The 18,233-nt window shown below is 40.5% G+C and overlaps 1 protein-coding gene across 10 annotated transcripts in view; it reads left to right on the top strand.

Moving 5' to 3' along the window:
- The window catches only part of hdac4 (histone deacetylase 4), a 532,576-nt gene that overhangs the window by 313,441 nt on the left and 200,902 nt on the right, over nt 1-18,233 (top strand). For all 10 annotated transcript variants that reach the window (XM_059647103.1, XM_059647104.1, XM_059647105.1 and 7 more), the window contains one exon: nt 6,989-7,230. In XM_059647103.1, the coding sequence (XP_059503086.1) occupies nt 6,989-7,230 (242 nt within the window). The remainder of the gene's footprint in view (nt 1-6,988; nt 7,231-18,233) is intronic.

Raw genomic sequence — 18,233 nt, 5'->3', positions numbered from 1 at the left:
TGTCCAAGACAAGACCTTCTCAAAAAGTGTGAGAAGCCAAATGGCAGGCAGAAAGCAACCTACCTCAACTCTTTCAACCGTATTGTGGTCTGCATTCCTAATGAAAGCAAGGCAGGTGTTTAGGACAACGGATGTGAGTGAAACAGCTATTAATGTACATTGGGAGGGTCTTGAGAAAGTGAGTAGGCAGCACAGAGGGCATGCAAGGCCAATGTTTTGAGGGCTGGAGTAGGTGAAGCAAGTGGTAGAGTTATTGCAGGAAATAGTGAGACGGTATGAAGAGAAATAAATCCACCAGAACCATTAGTATACTGGAACAATAATGCCGCAGCAGCAAAAAGGAACTTAGTATATGATGTCTACGGTTGATAATCCTTCACAGAAGTAAGAAAGACACCATTCTGCAATATTGACTGTTCCTATCCAAGTTAACGTATGTGTCATCTTAAAAAACACACCAGCTTGTACCAGTGAGCCTTAGGGGTTGGATATAGTAGCAAAGAGATAGCGAGTGTGAGTTATTGGCAAGAAGTTTGTGGCACTTATGCTATCAGTGTGGAGAAGGATATTGACCTCCTTCCTACAGGGCTGGCATTCCTCCAGACAACTGTGACTGTTTCAACCTGCGTGACAATGTCTGGCCTCATGCCATCCACTGCTGGTTCTTGCAGAAGAGGAAATCTCCTCTGTGCCCTATTCCATTCAATAAGACAGACATCCAGAACTCTGACCACAAAGCATGGCACCATTTTTTTTTCCCCCCTTGTCTGGGGTAAATTTCAGCAAGTGCGGTGCACACCTCCGCACTGATAGTGCAGTAGGGTTAGGGTTAGATTATTGAATATTGGCTTATTGAAACCTAGTGTGAATGCTTCTCCCAGCAGATTTCAGCATGGGACCTGAACCCAGACTTAGCCCAAAGCTGCCTCAATATTTCCCTATCCAATTCCATTTAAGTGGAGTGTCACTGTTCCAAAGTTATTAGCTGCTTCAACTAATTCATTTAGGTGTCGTATAAGGATTCTGATGTCATGTGTAAGAAGTTAATGTATGCTGGTACATCGCAGGAAGCATTCAGTTATTCACATGTAATAATAGAGGAATCTTGCATTCTAAACCAGTGTTTGCAAACTTCTGCATTTATTCTCTATGCATATCTTTGTCTTTTCTTTGTCCTTTTAGTTGCCCTTAAGGAAAAATGTTTTTGAATGGTTTAGCTTCAGATTATTTCCAAACACAGGACTCTTAACAGTGCAGACTATTACAATAGCTTGTTATGAATAAGCATGAGTAGGCAAGTATCGTGTCTGCAATGTCTGCAGAACAATTGAGATTATACATTATGAATCAACTGTGTTCCCGTTATGTGTGCCCTCTGAAACCACTGACACTTGACAGAATTTTAAAACATGTATTACTGTTCAGAGTTTTATTTGTTAAATTACTGTCATCAGAATGATCTTAGTACTGCCAGGGATTTGGTAGCAGTGTAGGGTGGTACTCCTCGTGAGGTTGAAGAGGAAATTGGTCATGAGCATTTAGGTTGTAAAACTGTTCCAAAAGTTATGTAACCACATTTTCAGAAGTTAATATTTTTGCTTGTTCAGATTAATTTTCGGAAATTAATTCTATTGTTTGTGAAAACACTCATTTGTTCAGTATGTAGTGATAAATTGTTTGTTCCGGGAGGTTGATTTTGAATTCTCAGTACATCAGTCCTTTGTAGTCCACATCCTGTTTACTTTCTGTGAAACTGATGACAAAATAGCAAGTGGAAATAGAAAACAGGTGTTATTGCACAAGGATTCTGTACGCTTCTTTTAAAATCATTCAAATCTTTGGCGGGATATACTGACAGTCTTTTTTTAAAAACATTTGTCACTTTTATATTTTTTGTAAATTTAAGTTGTGCTGAGTTGAATATTTGTACTTACTGTATTGCAAAATACATAATGTAGGTAAAGGATTAGAATCTCTACGACTTAATAAGTGCATCATTACCAGGTGCCATCAGTGAACATGATTTTTTTAATATATATATGGCTAGACAAGTTATTATCACTGTCTAATGGCAGTATCATCCTGAAATTTCAAAATGTTGAGCAATTCTTCTTCAAAATCAAATCCATTTATCTGCAATCCGAAAAGAGTATATTCAGAAAGCTCCTAAGTTGTTTTAAAATGCCAATTGTACTATAATTAGCCATAAAAGGAATGCATGTCATTTCATGTGTACAATTCAGTGGATATGCAAGGTTTTTAAAAAGTAAATTTTGATAGAGGCAGGAACCTCAGAAGTTAGTGGTGTATTGCTTGTTTTTGTGGTGCTAAAGGATCCTTGCAGCCTTTGCTGCAGTAGGTTAATTGATCTTCTCCACTGCTATCCAACTGGATGGGACTGCATTCACCTGGTTCCAGCCACAGGATCACCTGCAAGGGCTTCTTGTCCTGCTCCTGCATCTGCACCTCGAATCTGGTGCCTCTTAAGGATGTATCCTTGTTCTCCTCTTCCTTGTCATTTAATAGCTTCATTTGGAAAATATCTATTGTACATTGCCATCATCTTTCCTTGACTTCTCCACTATGCATAAATTGTTGTACTGGTTGTCTGACATTCCATATTGAGTGAGCCAGATTCTCTCCAGTTTAATAATGGAAGACTTAAAAAAAACCACCATTTCAAACTTCACCACAAAAGATGTTCCTTAACACCTATCACTAGCAGTTGCCTGAAGCTGAACCAGACTTAGTGTTCATATGGACCAACTATAACACCAAGATTTCCACTGTTTCATCCAATTCTGATCCTGACTCGGCTCATTTGCTGTTGAAACTTGTGGTTCCTCAAAATGTAATTTTTTACAGCACACCCCAAGCTGGCCTGCTATGTTGTACTCTCTGTAAACTTGAAATTGTCCCATACTGCCCAGGCCTTACCTCTCAGCGAGTCCTTTTTTCCCATATCATCCCTGTTATGGCTTAATTATAAAATTCTCATGCTTCTTGTCAAATGCCTCTTTTATCCTGTCCTCCCCTTCTCTGTAACTAGTGAAGTATCCCATCTCCTACCCAGAGAAGAACCTCATTAAACCCAAAAAGCAAGTGAAATCATGGTTTGCCAGCATCATTAAACTATTTAAATAGCTAATTGCCTCTTTAGGATGAATTGTTTAATACCATTGTTTTGAAACCTAAAGCTGGGAGATTTGAAGGTTACTTGGACTCAGATTTCAGGTTTTTAAACTGTTCAAGTAGCTTGCGTAGAGATTTTGCCCGCTGCAGCTAAGTGAGATTTCTTTGAATGTAGTTGAGGAGCTATTAAGAGCTGCACTCTCTCAAATCCTCAGTCCCCTTTGGAGGGAGTTGGGCTGCTTAGATTGATGATTGTAATTTACAGTGTAAATGCACACAGAATCTGTGGGCAAGTTAATAAACAGTGAGCCCTGTTCCAGTGTTGTAAACTGTTCCCCTCTAGCACATAGTGAAATGGAATGTTTATGGCGACAGTTATACTGTGATTTTGATACCATGTGAAAAACCCAAAGATTGTAACTTCACTAAGTTTTCGATGGGCTGGAAAAATGATGCTGGAGAGTGCTGTTTGCTGTAAAAACAAAAGTTGACTAATAGCCTCTTCAGAGAAATATATATATACATACACAGTTTATCCCACAGAAGAATCAAACACTTGACTCTGAATGTGCTCAATAAATGGCCAATAAATGTTTCTGCTTAGCATTATCCGCACCTTAGGAATGATTTTATGGTGGGAGACTGCACTTAATCCTGGGCTGCCTAAAGTGCCAATAGTGGAACAAACTATCTTTTTCATTCTTAGCTAATATTGTTCTCTCCCTGAAACAAGTACAAGTGCTCATTTTCATGATAAAATTTCACTGAATTTTGTATTTGGAATGGCTTGATGTACATGCTAAATAAAGACAGTAAGTTCATGGTTAACAATCCCAAGATCTACAATTGCTGATGAATTATACTTGAGATATGTTAAACCCACATGCCCAGCCCAAGAATGCTGTGATGCTGCCCGAATGCAACTGCACACTCTCTGCATGTCTAGTTGAGCCCACCAAGTATTAGGATGACCCCCTTGGAATAGACATGCCATAAGACGTGTGTATATTTTCATTGATAAAGGAATTTCTTGGCCAGTATCTCTGCTCTTCCTGCTAATAATTCGATGGAATGAGAATCAATAGTTACAGAAGAAACAGAATAAACAAACTTTAGAATTAAATAGCAGATGAAATGTGCTAAAATGTAAAAGATTCCCTTTACCCTACAACAATCTCCACTGTTCTAATATTTTCAATAGCAGCAGATTCTCTTCGACGTACTTTGTTCCATTGAGGGAATGGAAGATCTTCAATTGTGTTGAGTCATATGAACCTTGAAAGGTCAAACATTTTTTCTTGACATTAATCATGCTTTAAATGCAAATTCAAAGAATTGACTTATTTTCTTCACCTTAGTTAATGTGCGATTAACTGTGACCTTGCGTTCAACAACTTGGATACCTTTGAATAATAACATCCTCATTCTTAGTCCACTGTTAAACCTATGTAGACCAGAAGTAGTATTGTTCTGTACATCTAGTAAAAGTCAGAAGTCACATAACACCAGGTTGTAGTCTGAGATAACAAGCTGTGGAGCTGGATGAACACAGCCGGCCTAGCAGCATCTTAGGAGCTGGAAAGCTGGTATTTCGGTCCAACAAGTTTATTCTAAACAAGGTCTCATACCTAACATCCATTGTCTGACCTAAAATGTCACCTCTTCTTTACACCAATAGAACCTTCAGTTCTCTCAGGACAGTGAGTTGAAAAGAATTCAGGGATTTACATAAAATTTTAATAAATTAAAACCTTACGGCTGATTAAAGATTTAACAGTGTCTTGGATTGCTTAGTACATCCTCATCAATGGTGTGAATTTTCATCTTTTACTTACAAATTCTGGACTGATAGTACCACTCTCAATAACCTCTAAAGAAGGACTGAGGCTACAAAAGCTTTTTTTTCAAATAAACCTTTTGAACTATAACCTGGCATCATGTGATTTCTGACGAAGATCATTTAAAAGACCGGAACAGGACTAGGCTGTTTGCCTTTTCAAGTTCTCCATGGTCACAACTGATGTGATTGTGACTAATTAATCCACTTTTCCGTCTCATTCCCCCATAACTTTCAGTTCCCTTGAGAGAGATCAAAAATCTGTCTAAATTGTCAGTCATACAGCATGCAAACAGACCCTTCGATCCAAATCACCCACACTAACTAGAAAACCTAATTTAACTTAGTCCCATTAGCCAGCATTTAGCCCATATCCCTTTCAACCCTTCCTATTCATATACCTATACAAATGCGTTTTAAATGTTGTAATTGTTAAGCTTCTTTATTTAAGAAGACCATACTGTATCCAACAGTGCAAAGTACTCAAGATGTGGATTCTCCAAATCCCTATGTATTGAAACAGAATTGCTTTTTGTATATTTTTGTAATTTCTTCATCTTGTGAAAATAGTACTGTTGGGTCCTCTAATTTATTTGTTTAATGCTAGCCTTCCGTAGTTCATGGACTAGGACGCTAAGATGCCTCTGCAATCTTTCACCATTTAGATAATGTTTTTTATTGTTCCTGCTGAAAATGGCCTTTCAGGAATGAAATTTGCCATCCTTACCAAGTCTGGCGTACGTGTGAATGAATTTTTTTAAAAAAAGGAAAATTTCACATTTTTTCTGCATTCTCTCCTATTTTCCACATCTTTGCCCATTTTTGTAGCCTTCTTATAATCTCTTTTGGCTTACTTTCCTACCCATCTTTGTGCCATCGCAAATGTAACAACCATACCTTTGGTTCCTACATCCAAGTCATTTGTATTAACTGTGAAAGGCCGAGGCCCAAGCATTGATCCCTGTGGCACACCACTCACTCACTACATCTTCCCAACCAGAAAGTGACCCATTTATTCACTGTACCTCATTAGCTAGTCAATTTTCTGTCCATGTCAATATGTTTCACCCTGCACATTGAACACTTAGTTTCCACAATAAACTTTGCAGCATCTTGTCAAATGCTTTATGGAAATATAAGTACAATCCATCTATAAGTTTCTGTTTTTCTACAGCATGTTACTTCTTAAAAGAACTCCAGTAAGTTAAACATGACTTATTTTTCGCAATACTATGTTGACTGTCCCTGAATGCCATTAAGTTTTCAAAGTGCCCTCCTATAATGGCTTTAATATTAATTTCTTACAACTTCCCTGCAGCAGATCTAACCTAACTAACTTGTAGCTCCTGCTTTCTTTCCTTCCCTTCTTGAACTAGAGAATTACATTTGCTGTTTTACAATGTAACTGAACCTTCCCAGAAATGTGGAAAGTTTTTTCAGATTTCCGTGAAGAGGAAAACAGATTACCTGAGGAAATAGTTATTGGAAAGATGGTCTTCAGTAAGGTAGATTGGAGCACTGTAGAGATTAAATTACTTTCTGATTAATTTTATTCAAGGGAATTTCGTAGTCTTTTCAGTCATGCTGCAATCCTCTCCCTAAAACAGTCACTTTCTGCACAACGCAAATTTGTGCATACATGTCAATTTTTCTTAAGTTCATCCAACCAAGCCCATTTACAAATCTACCTTGTGTCCAGTTCACTGGAGTCCATTTTCCAGAGTGAACTGGTCTTGGATTCCTGTTCATATTCTGCCCTGTTGTGATTTACTGTGCTGCTGAAGTACCTTCAAAACGAGTGGCACTCATGAATATGAAGGAAGTCAGTTACATTTAACTGTTTATAACACAGATTGTGTAAACAGGAGAAAACATGTTGCGACCAATCTTATTAAGCAGTTACCTATGCCTTCAGCAATAGTGATCTTGTATTTGTGAGTGTTTCTTTATGATTTTGAGGCTGATAAAAACAACATCTCATTCTCCTATTTTTAATTATGTTGTGTTCTTTATTTATAGTTGATATAAGCACAGCATTGCCTCCACAAGTCCAGCCCAGTACACCAATGGATCTTCGCCTTGATCATCAGTTTCCAGTGCCAGCTGCTGACCCCAATGTACAAGAACAACAACTACAACAAGAACTCATTGCTCTGAAACAAAAACAGCAAATCCAACGTCAGCTTCTAATAGCAGAATTTCAGAGACAACATGAGCAGCTCTCACGACAACATGAAGCCCAACTGCAAGAACATATAAAGGTAACCCAAGACATTAAAACCACACTGACCGATTCAAGCTGGACCTTTGACTTTTTTTTTGGTCATAATGGTGTGTGCGTTCTGAGCTCCAGTATAAGGATATAGCTAATCTGATACTGTCATTTCAGCTATTGTTAGGGATTATTTTTGACAGCACCTTGTATTCCTTACAACATTGAACGGAGTCATTATATAAAATGTCTCAAGGTGCTTATGAGCAATATGAATAAACAGCTCCAACCTCATCGTTCCCCAACCTGGCACCGCCCGCTTCTATCTCCTTCCCAAAATCCACAAACCTGCCTGCCCTGGTTGACCCATTATCTCCGCCTGCTCCTGCCCCACCGATCTCATCTCCACCTATCTGGACTCCATTTTCTCCCCCTTGGTCCAGAAACTCCCGACCTACGTCCATGACACCCCCCACGCTGTCCACCTCCTTCAGAACTTCCAAATCCCCAGTCCCTAACACATCATTTTTAGCATGGATGTCCAGTCCCGATACACCTATATTCCCCATACAGATGGCGTAAAGGCCCTCCGCTTCTTCCTGTCCCGCAGGCCTGACCAGGCCCCCTCCACTGACACCGTCATCCGCTTCCCCGAACTTGTCCTCACCCTCAAGAACTTCTCTTTCAATTCCTCCCACTTACTACAGACAAAGGGGGTAGCCATGGGCACCTGCCTGGGCCCAAGCTGTGCCTGCCACTTTGTAGGTTATGTGGAACAATCCCTCTTCCACACCTACACTGGCCCTAAACCCCACCTCTTCCTCCATTACGTTGATGACTGTATTGGCGCCACCTCGTGCGCACCCCACCGCTGCAGTGGTCGAGAATGCCCTCAACCGTGTCTCCCGCATTTCCCACAACTCATCCTTCACACCCTGTCCCTGCAATAACAACCAAAAGAGAATCCCCCTCATCTTCATGTACCACCCCACCAACCTCCGGATCCAACGCATCATCCTCCAACACTTGCACCATCTGCAATCCGACCCCACCACCAAAGACATTTTTCCCTCCCCACCCTAGTCGGCTGTCTGGAGGGTCCACTCTCTCCGTGACTCCTTGTCCACTCCACACTCCCCTCCAGCCCCACCACACCCAGCACTTTTCCCTGCTACCACAGGAAGTGCTACACCTGACCCCATACGCCCCCCTCACCCCCATCCCAGGCCCCAAGAGGACTTTCCACATAAAGCAGAGGTTCACTTGCACATCTGCCAATGTGGTATACTGCATCCGCTGTACCTGTTGTGGCCTCCTCTACATCGGGGAAACCAAACGGAAGCTTGGGGACCGCTTTGCAGAACACCTATGCTCAGTTTACAATAAACAGCTGCATCTCCCGGTCGCAAACCTTTTCAACTCCCCTTCCCATTCCTCAGACGACATGTCCATCATGGGCCTTTTGCAGTGCCACAACAATGCCACCCAAAAGTTGCAGGAACAGCAACTCATATTCCACTTGGGAACCCTGTAGCCCAATGGTATCATTGTGGATTTCACAAGTTTCCAAATCTCCCCTCCCCCCACTGCATCCCAAAACCAGCCCAGCTCATCCCCGCCTCCTTAACCTGTTCTTCCTCTCATCTATCCCCTCCTCCCACCTCAGGCCCCACCCCTATTTCCTACCTACTAACGTCATCCCGCTCCATTGACCTGTCCGTCCTCCCTGGACTGACCTATCTCCTCCCTATCTCCCCACTTACACTCATCTTTACTGGCTCCATCACCGCCTCTTTAACTTGTCTGTCTCCTCTCCACCTATCTTCTCCTCTCTCCATCTTTGATCCACCTCCCCCTCTCTCCTTATTTATTTCAGAAGTCTCTTCCCCTCCCCCATTTCTGATGAAGGGCCTTGGCCTGGAACGTCAGCGTTGCTGCTCCTATGATGTGCTTGACCTTCTGTGTTCATCCAGGTCCACACCTTTTTATTTTGAATAAAAAGGCAGATCCACAGAATGAGATACCAGAACGGATGCACCAAAAAATCTTATCAAAAGCTAGGTTTTACCATTTAAACAATGGGAACCATGTATCAAACCATCTAAGCCCATTTTAAGAAACCGGAACTATAATAATTACTTCCTGTTCTTTCAACACAGTATGGGTATAAAGATAAATATTGCTGTAAAGTTAAAGGTGTATTATGATAATGGCACAATGACCATGAGTGGTCTTCTGCTGTCGCCTGAAAATTAAGTCAGTGATATTGTTTGGTTCTGATTTTTTTTGTTTGAGATAAAGACTTGTAAAATCTGTCTTTGGCATATGTGATAATTAAATAGTAGCCCAACATGCTAATTGTAATGTCACTGCTTCTATACTTGCGTTGGGAAGCGAACTTCATAAGTATGGTGCCGAATCTTTAATTGAGAATTGGAACAGAATGTTGGTACAAGTTCTAGATCTAACCGCACTGCAATTTTTAATGTACCAGCCATTTAAAGGTCAGGCTTGCCATCTGGTTGATCACAGTGTACTGCTCCAACTGGCTGAGATCAGCAGCCCAGGTGGAGTCATTGGTGCAAGGATGCAGCCAGTGAGGGACATGGGAAATTAAGCTTTTTTTTTTCAAAATGCAAGTTCTCTGGTCTTTGATTAGATTCCCTACAGTGTGATTCAGGAAGGGCAACTCTTCTAGAGCAAGGCCAGAGGCAACAATTAAGGAGCTGAAGGATGGGAAGTGATCCCTCTGTTGAAGCGCCACCTCCCCATTTACCTCCCTGACATGCTCCAGGTCAACCCATGTAAACTGCATTGCTGACTGGCCCAGTCAGTGTGCAGTCGGGGTCTTAATAGGTGATTTAATAGATTAAATTCTGAGTAGCCCAATTTGGCCACCTGTTGCTTGCTAGTGGCAGCCTACCTAAGCCAAGGCCAGCCTTTCTCAGTCAGTTGGAATGTTGTGAAGAATTTCATGGAGACTGCCAGTGCTAAATTGCACACTTGCTCAAATTTCAACTGGACCTCAGCGTTTCTTTTTAACAATCCAACCATGAAGTCAATTAAAGTCCAATTAATCTGACTGAAGTTTTCCTTGGATTGATAGTTGCTTAATCGCATAGCATAGCTTCAATTCCTTCAATGTCAGAAAAACACAACAAATTAATTTCCTCAGAGATAATGGGAACTGCAGATGCTGGAGAATCCAAGATAATAAAATGTGAGGCTGGATGAACACAGCAGGCCAAGCAGCATCTCAGGAGCACAAAAGCTGACGTTTCGGGCCTAGACCCTTCATCAGAGAGGGGGATGGGGTAAGGGCTCTGGAATAAATAGGGAGAGAGGGGGAGGTGGACCGAAGATGGAGGGAAAAGAAGATAGGTGGAGAGGTAGGGAGGGGATATGTCAGTCCAGGGAAGACGGACAGGTCAAGGAGGTGGGATGAGGTTAGTAGGTAGGAGATGGGGGTGCGGCTTGGTGGTTCCTCCCACCCCCAAGCCGCAGCCCCATCTCCTACCTACTAACCTCATCCCACCTCCTTGACCTGTCCATCTTCCCTGGACTGACCTATCCTCTCCCTACCTCCCCACCTATACTCTCTCCACCTATCTTCTTTTCTCTCCATCTTCGGTCCGCCTCCCCCTCTCTCCCTATTTATTCCAGAACCCTCACCCCATCCCCCTCTCTGATGAAGGGTCTAGGCCCGAAACGTCAGCTTTTGTGCTCCTGAGATGCTGCTTGGCCTGCTGTGTTCATCCAGCCTCACATTTTATTATCTTAAATGAATTTCCTCTTTTTTGTTAGTTTTCCGTAAAGTGACAATGGGAATGTTGTAGGCATTTGAGGGCCAAATGGCCTACTGATGTTTGTGTTACTGATATTCTCTATGAATTGCATCTTCATAAATTACACCTGTGTAACTTCTGACACGATGTTCACTGTTCACAATAAATTCAGGCTTTCTGATGGTTAGGATTTTGCATTTTGCTTAGGATTAAGATTTCTCTGCAGCAAAATAGAGACAAAACTGTTTTGGTATCCTGCAACACAATACACTAGAGCTGTAATGTGCATTATGATTCTGCTCTTTTACTGCGTCTCACATAAATTCATTTTTTTGGATGAATTCAATATTAGTGAGCAACTTTTTTTCAATGAAATGTTCTGTAGTTCCTCAGATATAAGATTTTCTGTATAAATGCAGTACCGTACAAAATTAGGGCTGAATTTCCCTATCTTGAAGCCATGTTGACTCTGCTTGATCATTTTATGTATTTCTATATGTTTTACATCCTTTATAATGGACTTCAACATTTCCAAATAACAGGCTAACGAACCTATTGCTACTTGTTTATGTCATTTATTCTTTTAAATAAAGATGTTACATTAGAAAAGAACCAGAAGAACTGCGGATGCTGTAAATCAGGAACAAAAACAAAGTTGCTCGAAAAGCTCAGCAGGTCTGACAACATCTGTGGAGGAGAAAGCAGAGTTAACGCAGTTCTGAAGAAGGGTCACCAGACTCGAAACGTTAACTCTGTTTTCTCCTCCACAGATGCTGCCAGACTTGCTGAGCTTTTCCAGCAACTTTGTTTTTGTTCCTGATGTTTTCCAATCCTCATGGAATTCTCCAGAATCTAAGGATTCCTGGAAGAGTATTGCTAGTGCATTCGTTACCTCTGTAGCTATTTCCTTTTCCGTCCTAGGATGTATCCCAACAGGTCCAAGGAACCTCAGCCCTGAAGAAGGATAAAACCCAAAACTTTGACTGTTCCTGTCCTCCAGATGCTGCCTGGCTTGCTGTGTTCTTCCAGCCTCCTATCTGTCGACCTTTAATTCCAGCATCTGCAGTTTTGTTTTGTCTTTAGGTCCAAGGAACTCAATGGTCTTTAGCCTCTTAGTTTTCCCCAGCATATATTCTTATGTTGATAGTTATTGCATTTATTCCCTCTCCTCTTTTTTTCCTCCAGAAGACTTCGTAATTTTTGAATGCAGTAGCATTCTACAGCAGTGTCTTCTACTGTGAAGACTAATACAAAGTATTTTTTCAACCCCTCTTGCATTTCCTGGTTTCCCATTATCATTTCCCCACCCTTATTGTCTTAGCTGCCTCGGTTCACTTTGATTTCTCTTGTCCTTTTTACATATTTAAAGATACTCTTGCAGTCGGTTTTGATATTACTTTCAAGTTTATCTTCAAAGTTTATTTTCTGCTTTATCACTATTTTCTAGTTGCCTTTTGTGGTTTTTACAATTTTCCCAATCTCTGGCTTACACCTAACCTTTGTCACATTTTGTATTTTTTTTCGTTCAATCTGATGCTATTCTTAACAACCCTGTTTAACCATGTTTGGCTTATCCCTTTCCTAGGATCCTTCTTCCTTCCTGACTGGAATATATCTTTGTTGTGTGCCATGTATTATTTTCTTAAATATCTGCCGTTGTTCCTCAATCATTCTTGCTGTTAAACTTCTTCCCCAGAGCACTTCAGCCAAATTCACACTCATTCCTTTGTAATTACCCTTACTTAAGCTTAACACAGTTGCTTCCAACCCAAGTTCCTCCATCTCTAATATATTACACAGTGTTATTGTCACTGTTTCCAAGGGGATCTTTTACTCTGACACCTTTTATTAACTTACCTCATTACGCATCATCAGGTCCAAAACAGTCTGATCCTTGGTTGAATGCGCAATGCATTGTTCTATGAAACTGCCCTGAATGCTCCCTATGAGTTTTTCCTCAGAACAACTTCTGCCAATCTGACTGCCCTATTCAATATAAAGATTAAAGCACTGCATTTGTAACATGCCCTCATTATCTCCTAATTTATTCTCTGCCCCTCCATTTAACTACTGTTGGGGAGCCTGTAGACTGCTACTACCAAAGGCTTTTTTTTTAATTTCATGCCTCCACCCATATGAATTCTGCATATTTTGATTCAGGATCATTTCTTGCTGTTGTGCATATTCCATCCTGCACCACCAAATACTACTGCACCACGTTTCCATCCTGTCTGATCTTTTGAAAAGTCACATGCCCCTGAATATTGAATTCCAGGCTTTCATTTCCTTGTAACCATGTCTCTTTTATGGCTATAAGATTATACTGGTAAACCTGTAATTGTGCAGTTAAATCATCTATTTTATTCCAAATATGATGTGCATTTGAGTAAGGGGCCATTATGTCTTCCTAATACCTCTTTCCCCCCCCTTGACCCTATTTACTGCTGCTTTTCTATGGTTGTAAACTGTTGCTTTCTGTCCGACTCTGGACATCGTCATTCAAATAGCTGGCCAGTAATTCTGCCAAATTTTCTTGCTTTGTAAGCATGTATTTCCCATCTCCCAAACCTTCCCCCACCATTCTGATTCTGCAGAAGTCTTTCGTGGAGTTCTGGGAAAGCTGTGTGTTTTTTGGGAGATAGAAGTTCTTCAGTGTATTACTGTAGCCAAAGGAGATGTTGGAGATGGGACGGCAGCTGGTTTATTGACGTCTTGGGCTCAACTGTTTGCCTTTGAGGGTGATAGCAGATTTTAATGAGAGGAGGACAACATCTGAAAAGTGGGAACTGTTCACAATATTAGCTGACATGGGGCAAGGATAGAGAGTTGAGATTGATGCTTGTTAAGAGCAGGACTTCTGGCCAAAATGAGCCATGTGAAGTTCACCTGACAAAGGAGCATCACCTTCCCTGGCAGTGCATTCCAGGCTCCAACCACCCACTGTGTAAAATAAGGACTTGCCTCACACATCTGCCTTAGTGTTTCCCCCTGTCACCTTAAACCTATACCCCCTGGTATTTGACATTTCCACCCCAGAAAAAGACTCTTGACTGTCTACCCGATCCTTGCTTCTCATAATTTTATATACTTCTATCAGGTTGCCCCTCGGTTTCTGACACTCTAGCTAAAACAATCCAAGTGTGTCTACCCTTTCCTTATAGTTAATACACCTCCAATCTAGGCAAAACCCTGCTAAATCTCTTACACACCCTCTCCGAAGTCTCTACATCCTTCCTATAGTGTGGAGACCAGAACTGCATACTACTCCAAATGTGGCCTAACTAAAGTCTTATACAACTGGAACATGCCAACTTTTATACTCTTTGCCCCAACCAATGAGCATGTAGTGCACCACCTCTACCATCTCATCCACTTATGTTGCCACTTTGAGGGAGCTATGGACTTGGACCCCAAGATTCCTCTGTATATCAGTGTTCCTAAGGCTCCTGCTATTTCCTGTATACTTTTCTCTTTGTATTTAAAATCCCAGAAAGCATCGCCTCACACTTGTTCAGATTGCACTCCATCTGCCATTCCTCCACCCAACTTTCCAGCTGATCTACATTCTGCTGCATCTTTTGATATCCTTCTTCACAATTTACAAATCCAACAATTTTCTTATTGTCTACAAACTTACTAATCAGACTACTACATTTTCACCCAAATCATTTGTATTTATTGCGAGCAAAGAGGTCCCAGCACACATCCTTGTGGGACACCACTGGTGACAGACTTCAAGTCAGAAAATGACCCTACACAACTACCCTTTCTCTCTATGTCCAAACCTGTTTTGGAGCCAACTTACCAACTCATCATGGTTCCCATGTAACTTAATCCTCTGGACCACTCTACCAAGAAGGACCTTGTCAAAGGCTTTACTAAAGTCAATGCTTTAGTAAGTAGATAACATCCATTGCCCCACCTTCATTAATCATCTTTGCCACTTCATCAAAATCCTCAAACGAATTTGTGCAACAAGATTTCTCTGCACAAAACCATACTATTTCTAATAAGTCTGTTCTTTTCCAAATGTGTGTCAATCCTGTCGCTTAGAATCTTCTCCAAAATGTTTCCCTACCAACGATGTAAGGCCTATAATTTCCTAGATCATCCCTGTTACCCTTCTTAAAGAAAAGACATTAGCTATTCTGCAGTCTTCTAGGACATTGCTAAAGAGGATACAAAGTCTCTGTCTAGCTGGAAAGATTGTTATGCAGCAAAGCTAAGCAACTACCAATCTAAAGAAACTTTCAGTAACAATATTGGTCTGAAATTGGCTTCAGAACTTTATGTAAAACTTCTCCACTCTGAAAGTACACAAGAAGTGGCCTTAAAGGAGGAAGCTAAGTTAATGTTTATGTATTGTGCATGCTTTTAGACTGTGATTACTAATTTTTAAAATATTTGTTCACTGGATGTGATCATCACTGGCAAGGCCAATCTTTTCGTCTCTTCTAATTGTCCTTGAGAAGGTCTCCCAGTGAGCTGCCACCTTAAGTTCATAGAGTCCATATTACAAAAAGTTACTGGTTTAAGTTTTCATAAGTAACAACATGACTATATCATATCATTCTAGAATATATCAACATGCTGACCTGTAAATAACAGCAGATTCAATGTAGGAATATTGTCTATGATGCCTAATTTTTTAAAAAATTACATATAGAAATATATATGACCCGTCATAATAGGAAAAAGAGCAAAAATAAACAATATATATTGGGCAGTCAAAAGGAACAACTCAGGTTCAGTAAAGAAAAAGCTGAATGTGAATAAGAAAACTGAAGGTGGTGTTTGAGATCTCCTTTACTCTCCAACTATATTTGACTAAGCTCCATCTGTGTCCATACATCAATTGATAGGAATTTCGGGTTGAACTGATAAGTAAAGAAAATTTCTGCTTGGAGTATTTTGTCCAATGCATTTATTTAACCTCCAAATACATATAAAAGTTACCTCTCTTTTAAGAGAGTTTTCAATTTACATTTTTGATCCCCTCTATCTTGTCAGGGAGCAACTGTTACACCATCTTTGTGTGTGACAGGTGGTGATAATAATCCATGCGTAATGCAAGAATGAAAATCGTATCAAAGCTTTAACCAGTATCACCACTAAAGTTAAAGTACAGACATCTGGAGTGGCTTCAATGTACACTAAATTGACTGTCAGCAATGTTCTGAGGAGGGGTCACCAGATCTGAAACGTTAGCTCTGTTTTTTCCTTCACAGATGCTGCCAGACCTGCTGAGCTTTTCCAGCAACTTTTTGTTCCTGAAAGCAAAGAGTTAGTTTTTCACATCTGTTGTCATTACCCAGCAAGAATGAAGTTGCGTGAACAGAGCATGTTAAAACAATAGAATACACTTTAAATCTGTAGTATGAAGTGTTTTCGGTATTGCGTATATTCTTATTCATACATTGGAAAAATAGTGAATGGGGAAGGATAAATTGCCTAATGTAAAGAGTTCTTGGACCACAGTTTTGGAAACATGTTTAAGATGTTTAAAATCATTTTGTTGTCAAACAGTAATATAAGAATTGCTCTTTTTAAGGATGTCAACAAAATGTGTTTTTAGACTTGACCTAATGTGACAGCACTACCCTCAATTACGAAAATACTTCAGAAGGACATATTTAGAAAATTATCTATGATTCAGTATTCCCCATTTCTGCTTCAAAATATAAAGTAACATGTAATAATGACTTCTGAGTTTCATTGAATGGAGACATAGTTCAATGAACCCACTTCGTAACATCACTGACCATGACTATTTTGACAAGACTGTTCGGGTCCTGAATCGTCTTAATTTCTCTACTCAATCATGAACATAATGACCACCACTTACTTGCATTGAAGCACTCCAGAACGTCGAAGGAATCTCAAAATTATCTAAGATAGAGCAGCCCACTTAATTAACCTAGCTAAATTCAGTATCCAGCTTCTACAACACCCACCACTGTGGCTATAATATCTACTCTGCATAGATTGACAACAGTCCTGTATAGCCCAGAAGCTCTGCCATTGTGAAAAACAAGCAGCAAATCAATGAGCATGGCAACACCTACAAATTTCCCTCCAAGTTGCGTATCATCCTCACTTGGACATATATCACTTCCTTTGTGATCACTTGATCTTAATCTTAGAAATTTGCTCCCTACACCATCAGGAGTATCATTAGACTGAAGTCATTCTGAGAGAAATTCCACCATTACCTAAGAAGGATAACTATGAATGAACAGTAAACGTGGCTTTTCTAGCACTGTTTACATTCTGAGAACGGAAAAGAAACTCCATTTTAAATAATGGTTATCTAAATCATTTAAGAGCTTATGCAAAACTGCTTATATCATCAAAGCCAGTCTCAAGTCATAATCTTCCACCACTCCCCCCAGCCAGGCACCATTGCTTTAGTTACCCTACTTATGGAATACGCTCCACCTACAATTTTTGCAACAGGGTAGATACTTGTCGCTTGTCAGGTTGTCGAGATATCCTAAAACATTGACTGTTTTCCCTGTGGCTTATTTGTTTGATATTGATGTGCCATAGTACAGTCTAATATCAGCTGTTACAGAACCAAACATTGGCAAGTGCAAAGTTGACTTCCAACTTGCAGGTGGTCATTGAGCAGTACTGAGTATGTCAGAAAAGAACAGTGTTGATTGGAATAGGCTGTACTTCAGAGGGCCTTGATATGCATATTACGGAAGGATGCCATCCTGGAACACATCATACATTTTGGTATGTTAGCTGTTATTTAGAAACTGTTATTTAGAAATTTTGCAGTTACGGAGGATTTAGTGCAAAGATTTGCATTGGTACTGTAAGGAGGGGTTCAGTTATTATATCATTCAAATGTAAATGTAAACTGCTTACTAATAATAGAATAGAATCCCTACAGTGTGTAAACAGGCCATTCGACCCATTAAGTCCACATCAACTCCAAAAAACATCCAAAGCAGATTCGCACCTCCCATGGCTAATCCACCTAACCCCCATGCTGCTGGACACAAGGGACAATTTAGCATGGCCAATCCACCTAACTTGCACGTTGTTGGACTGTGGGAGGACACCAGAGCACCTGGAGGAAACTCTCACAGACACAGGAAGAATGTGCCACCTCTACACAGACAGTGCCCAAGAATGGAATTGAACCCAAGTCCCTGGTACTGTGAGGCAGTAGTCCTAACCACAGAGCCACTGTGCCAGAGATGATTAAGCTGGAAGGAATTCAGAAAAAAATTACCAGGATGTTGCTGGGAATGGA

This window comes from Stegostoma tigrinum, chromosome 7 (genome assembly GCF_030684315.1).
Source record: "Stegostoma tigrinum isolate sSteTig4 chromosome 7, sSteTig4.hap1, whole genome shotgun sequence".
Classification (NCBI taxonomy): Eukaryota; Metazoa; Chordata; class Chondrichthyes; order Orectolobiformes; family Stegostomatidae; genus Stegostoma; species Stegostoma tigrinum.
Note: the sequence above shows the minus strand (reverse complement) of the source record. Positions and strands in the feature narration are given on the sequence as shown.